General features: G+C 40.3%; 1 protein-coding gene and 1 long non-coding RNA gene across 4 annotated transcripts in view; both read right to left on the bottom strand.

Moving 5' to 3' along the window:
* The window catches only part of KDR (kinase insert domain receptor), a 43,559-nt gene extending 42,115 nt beyond the window's left edge, over positions 1-1,444 (bottom strand). For all 3 annotated transcript variants that reach the window (XM_060148145.1, XM_060148146.1, XM_060148147.1), the window contains exon 1: positions 1,134-1,444. In XM_060148145.1, coding sequence (XP_060004128.1) covers positions 1,134-1,200 — 67 coding nt within the window. In that variant the 5' untranslated portion in view covers positions 1,201-1,444. The remainder of the gene's footprint in view (positions 1-1,133) is intronic.
* Positions 1,445-14,100: 12,656 nt separating this feature from the next.
* LOC132519342 (uncharacterized) overlaps positions 14,101-21,535 on the bottom strand; it is a 79,097-nt gene continuing 71,662 nt past the window's right edge. Inside the window, exon 4 of the long non-coding RNA XR_009540150.1 lies at positions 14,101-14,227. This is a non-coding gene — a long non-coding RNA (uncharacterized LOC132519342). The remainder of the gene's footprint in view (positions 14,228-21,535) is intronic.

Here is a 21,535-nt window from a genome sequence, read left to right as displayed (position 1 = left end):
ACTATAGACAGATGATCTTGTTACTATATATGTGTGTGGGTGTCTTTAAAAAAAAAAAGACATGTGATTCTTTAATTTATAAGGAATTTTCACCTGAATCATTTTACCTTTTCTTCCTTTTCCACCCTCTCCCCTTTCTCACCCTCCAAAGAGTGGAAATCTGTAAATCAACAAACTGGCTACAGGAAAGAGATTAGAGAGAGATGAGAAAGAGAGAGATAAACAGAGAAGGAAATAGGGATGGGGGAGAGAGAGAATTTATTGCACCAAGGGCATGCGTGTTCCTAATCTTGAAGGAGAGTGAAATTTTAGACGACAAGGAGAGTGACGAGTGGCGCCCAATCTAGGTACCAAAACCTTCAGAGCAAGTTTTCAGAACGTGAACTTCTGACCTGTGCATACCCGAACGACCAAAGCGCTTTGAAAGATGTTAAACTGTTTTACATGAGAAGGTGACTATTACTTGGAGACACTTCGGGAAGCTGTCACAGCCCCAGGTCCAAGCCCAATTCCCCTTTCTCTCTGCGAGGAGAGCGGCGTCCTGCACCAGGAAGAAGAAAAAGTTTCCCTCTCCCCTAGACCCCACCTTATACATTGGGTGTGGACGTGAGTTCGAACCAAAAGGGAACAGTAGACTGGGTTCCCTGTTCGACTCCTACAGAGGCAGAGCTACGCGCACGCTGCCGTCTGCCGAGCCGGCTCGCGGCCCCCTAAGGGCTTCCTTCCCCGCGTCCCAGCTAGGATGGTGCGCGCAGCCGGACAACGTTTCACCGCCTGTTCCCGCCTGCGGGGGACCTCCTGCCTGCCAGCCACAGGCGCTTTCCCACTCCCGCCTCCTAAGAGCACGGGTGTATCGGCTCTGCAGGACACGCTCCAGCCCAGGCCCTGTCGGAGGCCAGAGTCGCGGAAATGGAACTGCGCTCAGGAGACCACCAACTCGCTGCGTAATCTTAGGCCAGTCACTGAGCTTCAGTTTCCTCTTTGATAAATGAAAAAACACAGTGTGAAATCACTTTCACCTCTCCAGCTCTATGACTCCCAGTTAGGTCCGGCCTCCAGGTCCTCTCCGCATCCCTATCTCTCCGCCCGTACCCGACCTTCTCCGCTTTCCTTCTAGGGAGTGGGCTCCTTACCCACAGAGGCAGCCCGGGTCTCCACGCAGAGCCACAGAGCAAAGGTCAGCAGCGCCTTGCTCTCCATCCCGCACCTCGCGCCGGGCGCAGTGCCCAGAACTCGACCGGCGGTTCTCTCTCCCTGGTCCTGCTCCGCGAACAAGGCGCGGAGGTGGAATGCGCGCCGCCGCGCAGGGCTCCGACGCTCTCAGGGCGAGGGTGCCCCGGCCTCGGCCGCGGCTGCAGGGGCGTCTGCGGGTGCCAGCAGGAGAGGGTATCCCAACTGCCAGACAGCTTAGGGCTTTCTGTAGCGGGCAAGTGATACCCCCTGCGGGCAGACGAAACGCAACCGTATTCCTCCGGCTCTCCCGGGGTCCCGGGATTCAGTGCTGGGTGGGGAGCCAGAGCCGAAACTCTAGAGCGCGGGGGCGGGGCTATGCGGGGCGGGGCTTCCCTTCGCAGCCGGCCCCGCCCCTCAACCGGGTTCTGTGAGTGGACCCGGTGCTTCCCACGCCCACTACATCTCCCCATCTCCCCACTTGCACCGGACTGCGTCTGGCCCGGAGTGGCCCGAGGGTGAACGTTCCGGGCGCAACCACTCCATTTCTGAAAGAAAATGTAGCCCATAACGGGTTCTGAGCCACACTCCAAGTTTCAGTCGGTGGCTGCCCTCCCGCCCCGAGACGTTGGGGAGCAACACTGGGAGTGCTGCGAGGGACACTGCGCCCTCAGGAGGAGCGCCAAAGTTTGGGACGGTCTTAGCTCTGCGCGCCTCTGAAGTGGCTGGGGCACAGGCTGAGGATCAGCGGCAGGCTGAAGAAACGAGGCAGAAGCGGATACTGAGCAGAGGCGAATGCAGGATCGCAAACTGTGACTACAGCCAGTATGAGTGTTTTGCTTGGCCAGCACAGTTGTAGTTTAAAAATCTGAAACTGAATGCCTTTAGTCCGAATACTCACTTGTCCAGCTCTCCAAAGTTCCCACTATTTCCTCTTACACCTGACGGCTTCAATTGTTTTTAAGTTACCTGCCTCGCCCCCCAAAGCATTTAAATTTGAGACCCTCCCCCTCTTACCTGGCTTTCACCAAAAACCTACCTCAGGCCTCCGGGGAGCTGGAAGTACCCAGGGCTCTCGAATATCCGCGGCGCGTGTGGGTTTCCTTGAGAAAAGGTTTTGTCCACCGGGTTACCCGACCAGGAGTCCGTCGCTTGACGCTTCCCGGGCATTTTCAGAGCACAGCTTCCAGCCAAGCTCCCCTTAAGCCGCGGGGAAGGAGGCCCGCAGCGGCGGGCTTCCCTGGAGACGCAATGAAGCAAAGCCCAGACCCTGTCTCACTTTGACAATAAGACAATGAGTTACTGGCCAGACCCTGGGCACTCAGAACACTCTGTACCAAACCTCCCAACTCTCTCAGCAGGTGTAGATTTTACCTTGTGGCTCTGTAGACTCTCTGTTTCCTTTCTAACTACATTTGTTCTTCTTTTTTCTCCATCTGTCCCCACACCCGGGAAGTGACAGATGTCCCCTAACTTCATTAAATGGCATCTTCCAGATCCCTCTGTCTCTTACTTCGCAGGTGCTTTTAAATGACAACTTAAAGGACCATCCTTCAGGGAGATGAAGAAGTAGAAATATTTTATTTCTACATCTAGTCCAAACTCCTCCTCCTGAAATACACATTAATGTAAAGTGTTTCTTCTCTTCTCTCTTTTTTTTTTTTTTTTTTGCGGAATGCGGGCCTCTCATTGTTGTGGCCTCTCCCGTTGCGGAGCACAGGCTCCGGACGCGCAGGCTCAGCGGCCATGGCTCACGGGCCCAGGCGCTCCGCGGCATGTGGGATCTTCCCGGACCGGGGCACGAACCCGTGTCCCCTGCACTGGCAGGCGGACTCTCAACCACTGCGCCACCAGGGAAGCCCTAAAAAATCTTTTTAATATGAAAAGGTTTAGAATGAAAAGTCCTTCCTTCGGCAGAGGCAGGCATTTTTACCTTTCCTTTTTTCCCAAGCAAATTCTATGCACATATAGGTATAAGTATATCATGCTCCTCCTTCCACAAAGGGTACCCTTGGTATAAATACTGCTTGAGTGTTGGCTTTTTTCACTTTAAAATATAACTTGGAGGTCATTCTACATCAAGCTTTAGGGCTCCATCTTGCTCCTTTTCATAGTGGCATGGTGTTGCACTGTATAGATGCACTAATATTTAATCTAGGAGGTATTCGTCAGGGCCAGGGGTATACTTAAAAGAAACTCCTCTCTTCCTGCAAGTAAACTTAGCAAGGAAAACAGGATGGGCTCTGGCAAAGCTGGATAAGGGGGAGGGAGATGGAACCTGGTTTGGAGCAGGCAGTTTTTCTCCATCTCCATCTCCAAACAATTCTTCTCTCTCAGCTTTATTTACAATTCATGACACTTCCTCTTCCACGTCTCACTTAAGAAGATAGTGTCTCCTCTGAATGCAAACCAGAACCTGCAGGCCCATGGTAATAGCCCCCTTTAGAAGTCTTGGAGGAAATGATGCGTCTTTGATGGCCACAAGACCAGAATTTGGCAGGGTCTCAATGAAATCAGTCTACCACATTCCCTCCCACACAACACTAAGAAGTACCTTGTGTTCATGAAAAATGACAAAGTCTGGTGGGGTTTTTTTTTGTTTTCTTTCTTTCTTTTTTTTTTTTTTTTAAGTCTGTTCCATGTGCAACACCCTCCCATTATCTGGCACTGCTGCAAAGGAGTGATTTGTGAGTTAATCAGACAGTACAGGTAAGATCACCATCTATCAAAGTAGGCAAGTGTGTTCAGTGCCCCGTAAATGGTATTCAGACACCTTTGGGGATGAGGCAGCCAAGAGTGGTGCTAAGTACACAGGGGCCACACTGGCTGGGCTTGCCTCCCAGGTCTACCGCTTTACTATCCACGTGATCTTGACCAACTCACTGGTTGCATATCTATGAAACACAAAAGATGATAATAGAACCTTCTCCCTAGGGTTTTTGCAGGAATTGAATGAGTTACCGCACATAAAGCCTGACCTAATACCTAGTAAGCACAAGCACCTAGCACACAGTAAGCACCCAATGCACATTGGGAAACACTGTGCAAAGATTAATTATACTATCTCCTTCATGTTGCTAAGATCTGAATGGTAAATAAGGCTCATTTCTTCAATAACATTTTCTGGTCCTACTGCGTGCTAGATATTACAGGAGAGACTAGGGTTACAGTGGTGAACGTGAGCAGAAATGAGCAGTCCTCACAATAGCTCCACCCAGGGCAAATTTAACTTAATCACAGAGTGCTCTGTATCTCCAGCTGTTTCATCGGGCTTTGTGCACAAAGAATATAAATTGTTCATATCATCAAAGCATACTGCATAAATTACACTCCACAGTGCCAACTTTTGTTCCATTGCCACCAGTATTTTGGACTTCATATCTTAAAAAAGTAAATACGAAGGCTAGCAAAAGGTTAATAACTGAGGAAGTTGGATGATGAGTACATAAAGGTTCATTTTACTATTCTCTCTACAGTTACACATTTAAAATTTTCCATGATTAAAAAAACCTGTTTTAAGTAACTATAATCAAAGTGCTGGCCAGTTTTGTATAATACCATTGACTTTTCCATAGTTGGTCTTGACATTACCTCTGGGAAATGGTTGAAGCAGAGAGGCAAGTGGATGGGAACTTGCACTTTTTACTTCATGTATTTCTATGGCATTTTGTCAAAATGAGAAAGTGTAACTTTTACAAGTAAAATATATGGATCAAGATTCAACTCTCCCTTCTAGTGGCTGTTATAGTTTTCAAATATTGCCATTTGTTGATTACGTATTTGCATGTCACTTTCTCCTGTTTACTTCCCTTAATTTGTTTCCAATATTTGTTTATGCTCTAACTTACCAGAGCCCTGACTACCTTGCCAGATGTTGGCTGGATTTCATAGCCCATTGTACTCATGACTATCATGCACTGGGAGATCCTGAGCACCCTTTATCTCTCATTATCCACCTTCCTTACACACCTATGTGCATTTTTCTCTCTGTGTGACTTATTTTTAACTTAAACTTAAAACATATTGGTATGTTCAAGGAAAAGAAGGTTTTGTTACCACAAAGCCAGGCTCGCCTTGGATGTTTCTATCCGTGTTTGGCTTCATTCATCAGGCCTTACATTCTAATAAATATAAAACAAACTCCCCATTCTTTTGGTGAGACAAATGAAACAGAACTTCATTACTTGCCACCTGCACAGGAAAAATCTCAGTTACTATAAATATGCATGCCTATGTGCCCTCCCCAAACTCACCCATATAGTTGCTTGCTCTATCTCACAAGGATAAATATAACAATTTTGTAAATTTATTTATTTTTGGCTGTGTTGGGTCTTCATTTCTGTGCGAGGGCTTTCTCTAGCTGTGGCAAGCGGGGGCCACTCTTCATCGCGGTGCACAGGCCTCTCACCGTCGCGGCCTCTCTTGTTGCGGAGCACAGGCTCCAGACGCGCAGGCTCAGTAGTTGTGGCTCACGGGCCCAGTTGCTCCGCGGCATGTGGGATCTTCCCAGACCAGGGCTCGAACCTGTATCCCCTGCACTGGCAGGCAGATTCTCAACCACTGCGCCACCAGGGAAGCCCAAAATATAACAATTTTAAAAAGTGGAAAGCATGCAGGGAATTTAAGTAACCAACTGAAAATCCACATAACACCAGAGAAGGATGTTAGAAAATAATAAAAGTAGCCAACACTCACTGAGCACATTCTGTGAGCAGGCGCTGTTCTGAATGCTTCGCTGCATCCTTTGCTTCATCCTTGCAACATCCCATGATGGCAGCGAGCACTGTTAGCAATTCTCAGTGAAGAAGAAGAGTGAAGACAAGGAATTGCTTATCCTTAAGTAAATGATCCTTTGCCTTCCTAAAAGTCTTGCAAAAAAGAAAAAAAAAAGTTGTTTTATCTCTTTGCAAACAATCAATGCATAGTTTTCTCACCATTAGTTAATAATTGGTTAAAAATTAAGACACTGTTTTTTTTTATAATAATAATAATAATAAGTCGATTTTTGGAGCACTTATTATATGCCAGGTATTTTCTTTCCCTTAACTTATTGTAATGTTTACAATAACTCAGTGAAGATACTATAATTATTTTCATATGGGGGTGGGGGATGAGATTTGAAGGTTTAAGTAACTTTTCCAAAGTCCCACAACTAAAAGTAGTGGAATCAGGACTTAAAAGCAGAGAGGTGGTAAACATCCAAGACAGATTCCTCCAAGCATATAGTTTCTTTCTTTCTTTTTTTTTTTAAGGGAATAGTTTAATATTTTTATTTAACATACTTCCCTTTTTTTTTTAACATCTTTATTGGAGTATAATTCAAGCACATAGTTTCTTGATGAGGACTGGTCTCCTTCAAGGGGTGAGGCTGAGTCAATAGATGCCATTGGCTTCCTCAGCCTCTCCATGATGATGGCTTCCATTTTCCTAGGTGGATGGAAGTCCAAGGGTGACTTAGGAGACTCATTCTGCGACAGACAATCAAGGCAGAATTAAAGGCAGGTAACTAGATCTCCCTCTCCCCCGCCCCAGGAACCCCAACCCAACTGGATCTTCACCTCCTTACCCCTTCAAAGAGAAGCAGTTGCTCCTATGTACATAATCACTTGGGCATTTGGGGTATTTGTTTTCTGCCATGGATTTTTTTTTGTCCTTTAGTGTCTTAGAAAACTTTTATTTGACCTTCAATACCCAGCTCAAATGTCCTTCCCAAGTAAAGTTTTAGCTTTTTATTCAACTGCCTTCTTCAATTGAGATCCTCCCAGAAAAAACAGGCAGAGGTTAAATCTTACTTGAGCAGGTGGTTGTGTAGAAGGATGGTGGTTAAGGTGTAATAAGAATGGTGAAATGCATGATGTTGATGCTTATTTAGTAAAATGTTCCCTGTATATTACATATTTATCATGATATGTGTAGTTAAATACAGCTATCATCAAAAATACTGTGGGGTTCAAATGATATGTACTAGCTATGTAAAATGTACCTTACAAATCATTCTTAACTTCACATTTAAATAATAGTCATACACTTAATAAATATATCCAGAGCTATACTGAATTTATACTTTATCCTAGACCAATTAATTTGGACTATTTTGTTATTCACAGAGCCAGGAAATTACTTTCCTTTTCCTATATACACACAGCACTTTTATGATATGATATATGATAATATGACTACGTTTATGTGAATGTTTCTCCTTCAAAAGCAGGAGTTTAGGTCAAATCTATTTTGTATTTTCAACGCCTAGCACAGCCTCTGTGCATCCTCTCTTCTCAATACTTTGATAAAGTTCAAATTATTTTTATTATTTCCATTTCTGCTGTTCTTTGTTTCTTCTTCACTTTTTTCCCCCTCAGAATCACATGCCCCTTGGGTATCCATCACAATTACCTTTACAGGAAGCAACTTACTGGAATAAATAGAACTATACAACATCAACATAGACACAGAGTGAAAAAGTTCTTAATTTATTAATCAGTGGAGATTGGAGGTTTTTTTTTTTTATTTTGAGTAACAAAGAAAAAGAAAAAGAGCATTTATAAGGTTTGCATGTGCTATACAAAAAATGTGTGTCCCGAATATCATGTCTGTGCCCTTTTCAGGTTGTAACCATTTTCCAGTGAATTAATGTCATCTCCCCTCTTAAAAGTTTCTCAAGTTTTCAAGGAACTGAACAGTGCAAAAACAAATTCTTTTGTTTCCTAGAGAATTATTATAAGTCACTCATCCCTCACAGAAGAATATATCCACTTCCAGTTTAGGTGTATTAGTATTCAGTGCTTTTCACATTTCTCCAGAATAAAGATAGCATTTTCCACTAGTGTTGCTTCACCAGCAATGACAGCTAATCAATGGAAGTAGAAAAGTTTTATGGTCTTTGTATAGAAATTTAGTTTCCAGAGTTTCCAAAACATTGGTGAGGAGTCCCTTGAGGCACAAATAAAAATTCTCTTTCCGTGTGTTTCTGAACATTCATTTCTCATACGTTACTGCTTTGGTGAACATAATAAAACCAAGCAGAACAACTCAGCAAGGAACACCTCACACAGAGAGACAGTTTTAAATAAAGTAAAAAATACAACTTCAGATCTAACTGATAATCATCCCAAAATTAGTCAGGCTGGTTATAGGCAGATGAAAGGCCATAAGGGAGTCATTTCATGCATCTGACCACATAATATAAATAGAAGTTCCAGATGTAGAGAAAATGAGTCTTGTAACAAAGCAACACATAGAAAATATTAGACAGTAAAATGGTCTTTGGATTGTATACAAAAACACTTAGATTTCCTTATCCTAAGAAAGAAGGACCTTGACCTTGCTTCTTCCTAAAGCTACTTGGTTGTTGGTTACTTTTACCATTCCTCATTGTAAAAGTTCTGGAAAGTGGGCTTCCCTGGTGGTGCGGTGGTTGAGAGTCTGCCTGCCGATGCAGGGGACACGGGTTCGTGCCCTGGTCCGGGAGGATCCCACATGCCGCGGAGCGCCTGGGCCCGTGAGCCATGGCCGTTGAGCCTTGCACGTCCGGAGCCTGTGCTCCACAACGGGAGAGGCCACAACAGTGAGAGACCCGCGTACGGAAAAAAGAAAAAAAAAAGTTCCGGAAAGAGAGAGGTGACCCCGCATCTTCTCTTCTCAAATACAATAGCTTCTTCTCAGTTTTGACTCTGCCCAGCATCTCCAGCACATCCATTCCATTGTCCACCCCATCTTAAAGCGCTGTCTTTGCTTGATTCTCATTACACTGTACACGCCTACCTCTCCAGCCAATGCCTTTCACTGGCTTAAGCTCCTTTGCTCAACCTTAAACATAGGGAATCTCCAAATCATTCTTGGTCATCATCCTTTTTCCTCTTCCATGACTCTCTCAGGGACCTCATTCCCCCTTGTGCCTTCGACTGTCTTCTTTATGGGGATAACATGCAAAGTTGTGCTTTCCAGCTCTGGTTTCTACCCTAGCTCCAGACTAACCTCCAGCCCTTCCTGGATATCTGCCTGTGTACATCCCACCAGGCTCTGAAATTCAAAGTGTACAAAACTGAGCACTGTTTCTCTTACTCCTGTGCTGCCTCCTGCAGCACCCTCAAGTGCAGTCCTTCCAAGTGCTTATACTCCATACCTTGCAGCTGTGTTACTCCCCTGATGTTTTTCTCCCACCCAAACCAATCTTGTCTACATTCTTTATATCTCTCATATCTATCCCCTATTTTCATTCACCAGACTGCCCTGATTCATGACCATTTTGCCTTTGTCCTGGAATTTTCCAATCCATCCATCACTCTGCTGCCAAAGTTATCTCCCTAAAACACAAGGTGCATCTGTCCTTTATCTTTGACAGTTGGCATTTGCACACAGCATAAAGCCCCAAATCCTAAGCCTGGTGTTCAAAGCTTCATTCCTCGCCTGCTTCCTGTTTTTCCAGCTTATCTTCTAGTACACCATAGACATACTCTATATTCCAGCCATATAGAGTCCACTGGCCACTTCCAAAAAATGCTTTTTACTCTCTCGTCTCCAGGCTTTGCCCAATATATGTTCTCTTTGCTTAGAATGTACTTTATTCCAAGATCTGTCTATAGGAGACTGGCCTCCCTTCAAAACCAGGCCCCAAGAAGTCTCTTCAATCCCTACTGCTGCACCCCTGGCCAACTGAATTACTTGTTCCCTACCTGCAATAGTTAGGATTCCTTGGATTGTAAGCAACAGAAAAAACCAACTCAATCTGGCTTAAATGTATAGGATCATGCTGCTGTAAGTTCTGGGCTGATTTCAGATAGTTTTATCTAGAATCTCAGTGTGTCATCCTGCTATTTTTCTGTATAAGTTTCTCAATTCTGCCCTCAGGCTCACTGTAAAAAAAAAAAAAAAAAGGCTGTATATCTTCACACCACACTCTCCACAGAAAATTCTTTGCCAGAAGGTCTTGAGAAAAAATGAGGAAGACTCTGTCCTCAGCAAACATTCTCTTGCGTCTCATTTTCTCATCCTTATACCAGTTACTAGGGCAGTATCTTAGTCCATTTAGGCTGCTATAACAAGACACCACAGACTGGGTGGCATACAAACAACAGAAACTTATTTCTCACAATTCTGGAGGCTGGAAGTCTGAGATCAGGGTGCCAGCATGCTTGAGTGAGGGCCCTTTTTGAAGTTGTAGACTTCTTATTGTATCCTCACATGGCAAAAAAGGCTGGGGAGCTCTGTGGGGTCTCTTTTATAACAGCACTAATCTCATTCATGAGGGCTCCACCCTCATGACCTAATCACCTATCAAAGGCTCCATCTACTAATACCATCACCTTCCGGGTTACGATTTCAACATATGAATTTTGGGGGACACAAACATTCAGACCATAGTAGACAAGAAGGATGCCAGTAGGGTTAGGTTAATCAGAGTCCACGCCTGCAATTAGAAGTGGGGTCAATAACATCAAAACCACATCACTGAAATGGGGAAGGGACTGTTTCTCAAAGAAAAATCTGAAGGTTTTTATAGAAAGTAGGAGGATATGAATGGTAAGGAGACAACCAACTAATGACTACTATATTCCCCATACTCCAAGAATACATTATTCTATATCTGTTGTAGCTATATGATATCCTGCTTTATATCAGATTTATTTGGTCTGTGTATCTGTCTTCTTCATTATATCGTGAGATTGAGGACCAGTTTAGTGTAGCTTTCATAGCTGTTTTCTCTAACCTTCCAATTAATTGAAGACAAGTCTTTTTGGTCTTCTGGAAATATTCCCCTTTCTTGCAATGTTATCATCATAATGTATCATAAAAATAACTAACATTTAATAAATCAGGCCCTGTTGTAAGCACTTTACATGTGTTGACTCCCTTAATCCTCAACACTGTCTTACAAAGTAGGTACTATTATTATCTTCACTTCCTAGATGTGGAAACTAAGGCTCAGAGAGGTTAAGTAACTTGCCCACTGCCATGTAGCTTGCATGTGGTAGAGGCAGGATTTGAGCCAAAGCAGGATGAATCCAAAGCTACACTCTAAAGCAGATTCGTGCTAGTTCATCTCTCACAAAATACACCTCTTGGTAAAACAGTCACTAAAAAGCTACTGCTTGTCTTTCATCCCTCCCATCCCAAGCATCACTCAATATTGCCAATTCTCCTTTCCTAACACATTTGTTCTTTCTAATTTATTCTTATATTAAACTGACCATCAAGTTCTGACCATCTCTTGGCTCAACTTCTAGAATAACATATTTGAAAATCAATCAATCTCATGTGTTGACCCCCAACTATCCTCCTAGTCTCTACACTCTTCTTCCTGACCTGATCTCCAATATCAAATAGTTACTGTCTTTCACCTCATAATCATGTACCATGAGGAACTGATGTTGGGTCATATTTGGAGTTGCTCCTGACAATAATTCTTATGAGACTGCAAGTCAACTAACTCCTTGATGCTGTCCCTCCCAGGAAACGGAACTCACAGAACTATAGGGGCCCTTAAGAGATTATTCAACTCAGTCTCCTGTCTTTAGTCAACAAGTCATTAGCCACTAAAGACAGGTCTTGATTATTTGCCTCTTGAAGAAATACTGAAAAGATTCTTCACAACCACACTCAGCAGCACAGAATCTCTTCTAGCATGTGACTGTGGCAGAGTCTTCCCAAGATGTCAACACCATGAGGTCTCACCTCACACTCTGTACCCAGAAACCTGCTATAGTACCAGAGGCCTGCTCCTTGAGTACAGATGGCAGATTTCTGAGCAATCCCTATTCATTCAGCAAATTATTTACTTTTTAGTAGCAAGTGAATTATGACATATCTATGCAAACACCAGAATTTTAGACTCTCTAAAAGTAGTTGAACTAGATATACTGTTCATGTTTTTATTAGAGGCTTTATTGGACATTTATTATTTTAGTCTTATTTATATATTTATTAAATTATTTTATCTACTTTTTTATTTATTAGATTATTTATTTATTAACAACAAAACAGAGATTCTCAATCCTGACTACACATTAGACTCTCCTGGGTCTGGGGAGCTTTGAAAAAAATACTGGTACCTGGAACCATCGTACATCAATTAAATCAGAATCTCTGGGAGGAAAACCTGACCAACAGATTTTTGTTTTTGCATTCGAATGTGATTCTAATGTGAAGCCAGAGCAGAGAAACATCACGTTAAACTCTTGTTCATGAGAACAGAAAAGATCCTTCTGAAACTTTGAAATGAAAACATTATAGCTTCAGGACTATTTCATGCATTGGGTACTATAGTCACAGTGAGATTTCTAAAAAGTATAAAAATATGTGAGAAATTTTAAAAGTATAACTCATAAGAACAAAATTATTCTTAGCAAACTCAACGTTATTAGAAATACTTTTAAATATTTTTCAACCAAAAAAATATGTGAGATGGCAGTACATTTTAATGTGTTTGCCATGATTCAGGGTGAGTCTTCCAAAAGTAAGAGCATCTACAACATAAAAAGATCTTAAAGCCTCCTCCATAGAGTATTTCAAATTTTAATTCAATATTTACAGCTTGAAATGTTCCTAGCTACTGCTGAAGTAAATGTCAAGAAAGTAAAAGAGTCTGAAGTCAACAGTCTGGTAACAACAATTCATTTTGATACAAAGAATTACAGCTTCAAAAAGAAGATCAGCTTTTTATGTGTATTGAGGCAACTCTCCCATTCTTTCTGAGTTATGCCTTTCAATAAATGCTATTCTGAATTAAAGAACTGCCTGGGGGAGGTTGGGAAGGAGGAAGACACCCAAATTGGGTTTCAAGAAAGATGAATTATCTAAATCAGTTTCTCTGATCTAGAAACACGGCTGAATGCAATGCAGTATGTGACATTATCTTTCACCCTTCCTTAGCTCCTAAAATCAAAAGCCAAATTCCAATGAATTGGAGTGACATGTAGCACTAGCTCTTATATTCAGTTACAAGAATTCTTCAGGGTCTAAAAATGAGGACCCCAGACTACAAACATCCCTAAAATTCTTTACGAGCTCGTGTTTCAAAAAGTTGGAAAATGTCTTTATGTGTATGCTTGTGTACAGAAAACAGACTGAAGATATACACATCAGAATTTAACAGTGGTTATTTGAGAAAAATACGGAGGACTTAAATGATCTTCAAGAATCACAGAATACTTTTTACACGCATATGCAGAAAAGAAAATTGTTGTATGTACACTACCAAATGTAAAATAGCTAGCTAGTGGGAAGCAGCTGCATCACACAGGGAGACCAGTTCAGTGCTTTGTGACCACCTAGAGGGGTGGGATAGGGAGGGTGGGAGGGAGATGCAAGAGGGAGGGGATATGGGCATACATGTATACATATAGCTGATTCACTCTGTTGTACAGCAGAAACTAACACAACATTGTAAAGCAATTATACTCCAATACAGATTTTTTTTTAAATTAATTAATTAAATTAAATTTAAAAAAAAAGAAAAAATTGTTGAAGGGCACACATGAAACTTAAAAATAATTACTCCTGAGGACCAGGATGGAAATGGTAGATAGAAGAGGTTTCATTTATTACTCTATGCTCTTTTATATTTTTTAGTATTTTCATTGATAATTGATCATTTAAAATCATAATTTAAATAATAATAAACATGATATATTTTGGATTTTTAGAAAGCTATTAAAGGCCATCCTCATCCTCTCTAATTTGAAGGTATTTTTATTAACATCTCATTTGCCCAGGTGGGTAAGAGAATATGAACAGAAGTGTTTGCCCTTCTCTCTCCTGCTTAGAGGGCATGGAGTAGTTCTCCTGGAATACTCCCTGTTTCCTCATGGGTTTCATGGTGGTGCCAAAGCAGGAGCTTGACCCCAGAGAAGCCATAACTTATCAATAATAATTCATTTAAAAAGCTCAGATGAATTATATACCTGCTGTGCAAAATGTTTCCTTATACATTATCTCATTTTCTCTTCAAAATAATCCTATGAGACTCGGAAATTTCAAGTATCTTTGACAGCCCACATAGCGAGTGAATGGAAGTACCAGGATTTAAATCTACATCTTCCTGGCTTCACAAACCAGTGTCCTACAATGGAAAGAAATTCAAATCGTGAAACAATCAGGAAATTTGAACAGTAAGTGGATATCCATCTAAGTTGGTAACATTTCTGCTGATATAACCCTCTCTTCTTGAGATTCACTCTATTAGTCAAAGTCCACATCCGCAAATCTCTTTGAGGCAAGTGTTTCTCTACCTTGGGCTTCTGCTGAAACTGCTGGGGGACGATGGCTCCCCAGGTATCTTAGAAACTCAATTGTTTGACCAAATAATCCTAAGACAAGACCTTTAATCTTTCTGCTAAATTTTCTGCCTCCAGGATCAAATATTTTCCTTCTAGCCTTCACTGGCAGGCTTCTCAAATGCCATCATGATTTTGCTAACAACCTCATCAATATTCTTTTTTTTACATATAATTTCTTCCACACATACATACTGTAATAGTTTAAATTTTTTGTATGGAGAAGTTTCAAGATACAGGGTTTGGTCCATATTACTTTTTTAAAAAAATTTTGCATTGATCAATTGCAATTTTTCAATGATGCCTGTTCCACTCTTCAGCATACGTCCTTTCTTCATAATAAGCTCCTAAATAACTATTCCCGTGACTGAAAAGGGGGAAAATCCTTCAAAATATATCCCCCATAACTGTGAAGGGGGAAGAATCTTCAAAATATAATAGGTGATTTTTCACATATATATAAAATAATACCTTACGTGTAAAGGCTGCCATTGTTTTCTTAATCGATTTCCTATGGAGTAACGTACTGTATTTAGTTTCAAATGGCTTGTTCTAAAGATATTTTCCTCTTCCAGTTTCCCATATTTGTTTGAAGGGGAAGTACAATGATGTAGTGGACGAGTGGGAGCTCTGGCGCCAGATGAACCGAGATTAGAATCTCAGCTCTGCTACGTGGGCAATTTTAACTGTGCTCAGCCCCAATTTTCTTTCTTAAATTTTATTCTACTTAAAAAAAATTTACTGTGGTAAGAACACTGAACATGAGCTTTATCCTCTTCATAGATGTTTTAAGTGTAGAATATAGTATTATTATCTACAGGCACAATGTACAGCAGACCTCTAGAACTTATTCATCTTGCATAACTGAAACTTAATTCTACCAAACATTTAAAGAAGAATTAACACCAATCCTTCTAAACTTTTCCAAAAAAAAAAAAACTGTAGAGGAGAGAACATTTCCCAACTTATTTTATGAAGTTAGCATTACTCTGATACTAAAGCCAGACAAAGATACCACAAGAAAAGAAAACTGCAGGCCAATACCCCTGATGAACTTTGATGCAAAAATCCTCAACAAAATACTAGGAAACTGAATTCAACAGCACATTAAAAGGATCATACACCATAACCAAGTGGGACTGATCCCTGGGATGCGTGGATGGCTCAACATATGAAAATCAATTAACGTGATACACCACATTAACAGAATGAAGGATGAAAATCACATGATCATCTCTTCAATATCCCTTAGGTTTTCACTAACAAGCTTCTCAAAGTTCTTACAGCCTCTTCCAACTGCTGCACTTGAAAGCCACTCCCACATTTTTAAATGTTTATTGTGGTGACACCTCACTTCCAGGTACCAAAACCTGTGCTAGTTTTCTATTGCCACATAACAAATTACTCCAAAGTCTAGTGGCTTCAAACCATAGGCGTTTATTATTGTGGAGTCTTTGTGTCAGGAGTGTGGGAGCAGTTTAGCTGGGTCTTTCTAGTTCCAGGTCTCTCATAAGGTTACAGAAAAGATGTCAGCCTGGGATGCAGTCATGTGAAGGCTTGATTAGGGCTGAAAAATCCATCTCTAGTGTGACTCACTCGCATGACTATGGCAGAAGAATTCAGATCCTCATTGAACGTTGTGAGTCTCCATAGGGCTAGGGCTACTTGTGCCCTCAGATATGGAAGTTGGTTTTCCCAGAGCAAGTGATCCAAGATAGCAAGGTGGAAGCCACAGTGTCTTTTATGACCTAGAACTGGAAGTCATATATGACCATGTCCACAATATCCTATTATACAGTTCAGCCCTATTCACAGTCTGAGGACGTTAATACCCAGGGTTTAAATACAGGAGACAGAGGTCATTGGGGATCATCAAGGATTTGACTGTAATTTCTCTTATTAGTGTTATATAGTTTTCAGCATTCAAATCTTCACCATATTTTGACAGATTTACCCCAAAGTATTTCATGTTCATTGATGCCACTGTAAGTTCTAATTTCCAATTGTTTTTTTTGCCACTATATAAAAATACAATTATTTTTTGTATTATCCTAGTAACCTGTGCCCTTGTTAGACTCACATATAAGTTCTAGTAGCTTTTTGGTAGATTCTTTAGGATTTTCTTTGTAGACAATCATGTTTCTGTGAATAAAGACAATTTTATTTCTTCCTTTCTAATCTGTATGCTTTTCATTTGTTGGCTTCTTATATAGGCTACAATCTCCAATATAATGTCAAATAGAAGTGATAAGAGTAGACATCCTTGCCTCAAATCCATGCTTGAGAAGAAAGCAGGCAGTCCCTCATCATTAAGTGTGACATTGTAAGTTTTGCATAGATTCCTTTTATCAGGCTGAAGAAATTCCTTTCTAGTTCTAACTTATTAGACGTTATTATGAATGTTGAATTTTGTCAAATGCTTTTTCTGAATCTGTTGAGACGATCCTATGGTTGTTCTGGCAAATTGCATTTATTGATTTTTGAATGTTGAACCAAACTTGCATCCCTGGGAGAAACCACACTTGGACATGATATGTTATCTTTTCTATATATAGTTAGATTTGGTTTGATAATAAAATTTTTTTAAATCCATGTTTAGGAGGGATATTGGTCTACAGTTTACTTTCCTTGTAATAACATTTTCTGTTTTTTTTTTAAACCATGGTAAATGATTTAGTTGGGAAGGGTTCCCTTCTCTTCTATTTTTCTGGGCCATAAATATTTACAGGTGAAATGATACCATCATCTTGGATTTGTTTAAAAATAATTTGGAATGAAGGGAGGGATGGATGTGAATACAGATAAAATGAGATAGGCCAGGAGTTGATAATTATTGAAGTTTAGCAATCAGTATATTTTCAATATAAAATTGAAAATTTTCAATGATAAAATATTTTCAATAATTTTCAATAATAAAATACTTTCTCTTAGAAATGTGTCCTTTCCACAGCTCTATCCTACTTTCTAGTAATATGGTAGAGAAAAGGGTGCACTAAAATTTCAGCAAAGAGTAAAGCAGAAGCCCAGATGCTGAGAGTTCCCAAATCGTTTTAAAGACTGTCCTGACCATTAGCATCCAAATGTGTACTAAGAGGAGAGTAGGATAAATCAATTATAGCTTCAGTTTAGATGTAGGATTTATGACAGTCTTAATTTCTTGGTTATTTCTCCAACTTAGCTTTGAAAAATTCTATCCTGCAATGCACCTGGAGGGCTTCTTAAAACAGATTGTTTAAGGCAGTGAAACTATTCTATGTGATACTGTAATGGTGGATGCATGTCATATATTTGTCAAAACCCATAGAACGTACACCCCTAAGAATGAACCTAATGTGAACTAGGGACTTTGGGTGATCATGATGTGTCAATGCAGTTTCATCAGCTATAACACATGTACCACTCTGGCAGGGGGTGATGTTGAATATAATTAATCCCCCAACTGTAACTATCAATATCTCCCACCAGAGGCTGTAATGGGTGGACAGGGGGTATGTGGGAACTCTCTGTACTTTCTGCCCAGTTTTGAGGTGAACCTAACACTGCTCTAAGAAAATGAAGTCTAATTAAAAATCAACAACAAAGACACAGGTTGTTAGACTCCATCCTCAGAGTTTCTCATGCAGTAGTTGTGGGGTAGAGCCGAAAAATCTGCATGTCTAACAAGTGCCCGGGTGATAATGATGATGTTGATCCAACAACCATGAGAGAACTTCTGCTTTAATATAAAGCCTCAGATTTCAGAAATTCCAGCTTTCTCACAATTTACATCCTGGATCCAATCCAAATAGAATATTATTTAGTTCACAAGCTACTCTGACTCTCAATTCTGTTTGTTTCATTTTGCCAAACTTTGTTTGAATACCAACCATGTACCAGGTCTTCTGCTAGCCTCTGGAGATACAAGGACAAGGATACATATTAATGCATTGTCCCTAACATTGAAGGTTTTATAGTCTGATGTCCTTATCTTTAATCCTGTTTATTAATTTTATAGAATATTTTGTTTAATTTTTATCTAAGCTGTTTCACTTGTAGTAGATTATTTTTACATTTGTTGTGGTAAATTAAATTAACAGTTGAGTTCAGCTGGTAGTATAAAATATTACAGGTTTTTTTTCTACATCTTGGTCTTAGAGCCCAAGTGCTCCTAAGCTTCTCCCAGAAGAGACCTTAGAAATCATCTTATTCATTCGCCCACCCCCATTTTACAGTTGAGGAAACAGAAGCCCAGAAAGATGTGACAACCTTCCCAGGGTCACCAAGGTAGTAAGTGACAGAGCTAGAACTAAATCCAAGTCATTGGACACTGAATATGGTAATCTTCCCATGACATCTGGCCTCATGACTTAAATTCCAACAACAAGGAAAATTATGGATTCCCATATCTAGGAAATAATTCACAAATTTCAGTGGAATTTCATGATTACATTAAATTATTGATGATCTTTGTGAACTAAAGGAGACAATGTGGAGAGAAAAAGAAGAAAGACTGGAGTAGTGGTGGTCATTGTCATGATGGCATTAGTAGTGCAGTAAAGTGTAGCAGTAATAGATGACTTCTTATGTGCTGTGTACTGTGACTTTCTTAGAACATTCACTCTTCTCAATAACCCCATGAGATATGTACAATTATTACGCCCATTTTACAGATAAGGAAACTGAAGCACAAAGAAGTATAGTAGTTTGCCCAAAGAGACATGGCATTTGCACTAAATTCTGTCTAATGGTCTTGAATATAATTAATCCCCCAACTGTAACTAAATTCTGCTAGGAGGAAAATTTAAGTAAGATTTAACCACTGTATAAAGTTTCACAGTTCTTCAAAGCCCCCAATCCCTTTTGGATAGCTTAACAACCTTCCAAGACTGAACCAGGAATAGAAAATATAAACAGACCAATCACAAGCACTGAAATTCAGACTGTGATTAAAAATCTTCCAACAAACAAAAGTGCAGGACCAGATGGCTTCACAGGCAAATTCTATCAAACATTTAGGGAAGAGCTAACACCTATCCTTCTCAAACTCTTCCAAAATATAGCACAGGGAGGAACACTCTCAAACTCATTCTATGAGGCCACCATCACCCTGATACCAAAACCAGACAAAGAGGTCACAAGAAAGAAAACTACAGGCCAATATCACTGATGAACATAGATGCAAAAATCCTCAACAAAATACTAGCAAACAGAATCCAACAGCACATTAAAAGGATCATACACCATGATCAAGTGGGGTGTACCCCAGGAATGCAAGGATTCTTCAATATAAGCAAATAAATCAATGTGATAAACCATGTTAACAAATTGAAGGAGACAAACCATATGACCAGCTCAATAGATGCAGAAAAAGATTTTGACAAAATTAAACACCCATTTAAAAAAAACCCTCCAGAAAGTAGGCATAGAGGGAACTTACCTCAACATAATAAAGGCCATATATGACAAACCCACAGCCAACATCATTCTCAATGGTGAAAAACTGAAACAATTTTCTCTAAGATCAGGAACAAGATAAGGTTGCCCACTCTCACCACTATTATTCAACATAGTTTTGGAAGTTTTAGCCACAGCAATCAGAGAAGGAAAAGAAAGAAAAGGAATCCAAATCAGAAAAGAAGAAGTACAGCTGTCACTGTTTGCAGATGACATGATACTATATAAAGAAAATACTAAAGATGCTACCAGAAGACTGCTAGAGCTACTCAATGAATTTGGTAAAGTAGCAGGATACAGAATTAATGCACAGAAGTCTCTTGCACTCCTATACACTAACGATGAAAAATCTGAAATAGAAATTAAGGAAACACTCCCATTTACCAGTGCAACAAAAAGAAAATAATACCTAGGAATAAACCTACCGAAGAAGACAAAAGACCTGTATGCTGAAAACTGTAAGACACTGATGAAAGAAATTAAAGATGATACAAAGAGATGGAGAGATATACCATGTCCTTGGATTGGAAGAATCAACCTTGTGAAAATGACTATACTACCCAAAGCAATCTACAGATTCAGTGCAATCCCTATCAAACTACCAATGACACTTTTCACAGAACTAGAACAAAAAATTTCACAATTCGTATAGAAACACAAAAGACCCCAAATAGCCAAAGCAATCTTGAGAAACAAAAACAGAGCTGGAGGAATCAGGCTCCGTGACTTCAGACAAAGCTACAGTAATCAAGACAGTATGGTACTGGCACAAAAACAGCAGTACAGATCAATGGAACAGGATAGAAAGCTGAGAGATAAACCCACACACATATGGTCACGTTATTTTTGATAAAGGACGCAAGAATATACAATGGAGAAAAGACAGCCTCTTCAATAAGTGGTGCTGGGAAAACTGGACAGCTACATGTAAAAGAATGAAATTAGAACACTCCCTAACACCATACACAAAAATAAACTCAAAATGGATTAAAGACCTAAATGTAAGGCCAGAGACTATAAAACTCTTGAGAGGAAAACATAGGCAGAACACTCTATGACATAAATCACAGCAAGATCCTTTTTGACTCACCTCCTAGAGAAATGGAAATAAGAACAAAAATAAACAAATGGGACCTAATGAAACTTAAAAGGTTTTCACAGCAAAGGAAAACATAAACAAGATGAAAAGACAACCCTCAGAATGGGAGAAAATATTTGCAAATGAAGCAACTGACAAAGGATTGATCTCCAAATTTTACAAGCAGCTCATGCAGCTCAATATCAAAAAAAACAAATAACCCAATCCAAAAACGGGCAGAAGACCTAAATAGACATTTCTCCACAGAAGATATACAGATTGCCAACAAACCCATGAAAGGATGCTCAACATCACTAATCATTAGAGAAATGCAAATCAAAACTACAATGAGGTATCACCTCACACTAGTCAGAATGGCCCTCTTCAAAAAATCTACAAACAATACATGCTGGAGAGGGTGTGGAGAAAAGGGAACCCTCTTGCACTGTTGGTGGGAATGTAAATTGATACAGCCACTATGGAGAACAGTATGGAGGTTCCTTAAAAAACTAAAAATAGAACTACCATACGACCCAGCAATCCCACTACTGGGCGTATACCCTGAGAAATCCATAATTCAAAA

The sequence above is a fragment of the Lagenorhynchus albirostris genome, chromosome 4 (genome assembly GCF_949774975.1).
Source record: "Lagenorhynchus albirostris chromosome 4, mLagAlb1.1, whole genome shotgun sequence".
Classification (NCBI taxonomy): domain Eukaryota; kingdom Metazoa; phylum Chordata; class Mammalia; order Artiodactyla; family Delphinidae; genus Lagenorhynchus; species Lagenorhynchus albirostris.
Note: the sequence above shows the minus strand (reverse complement) of the source record. Positions and strands in the feature narration are given on the sequence as shown.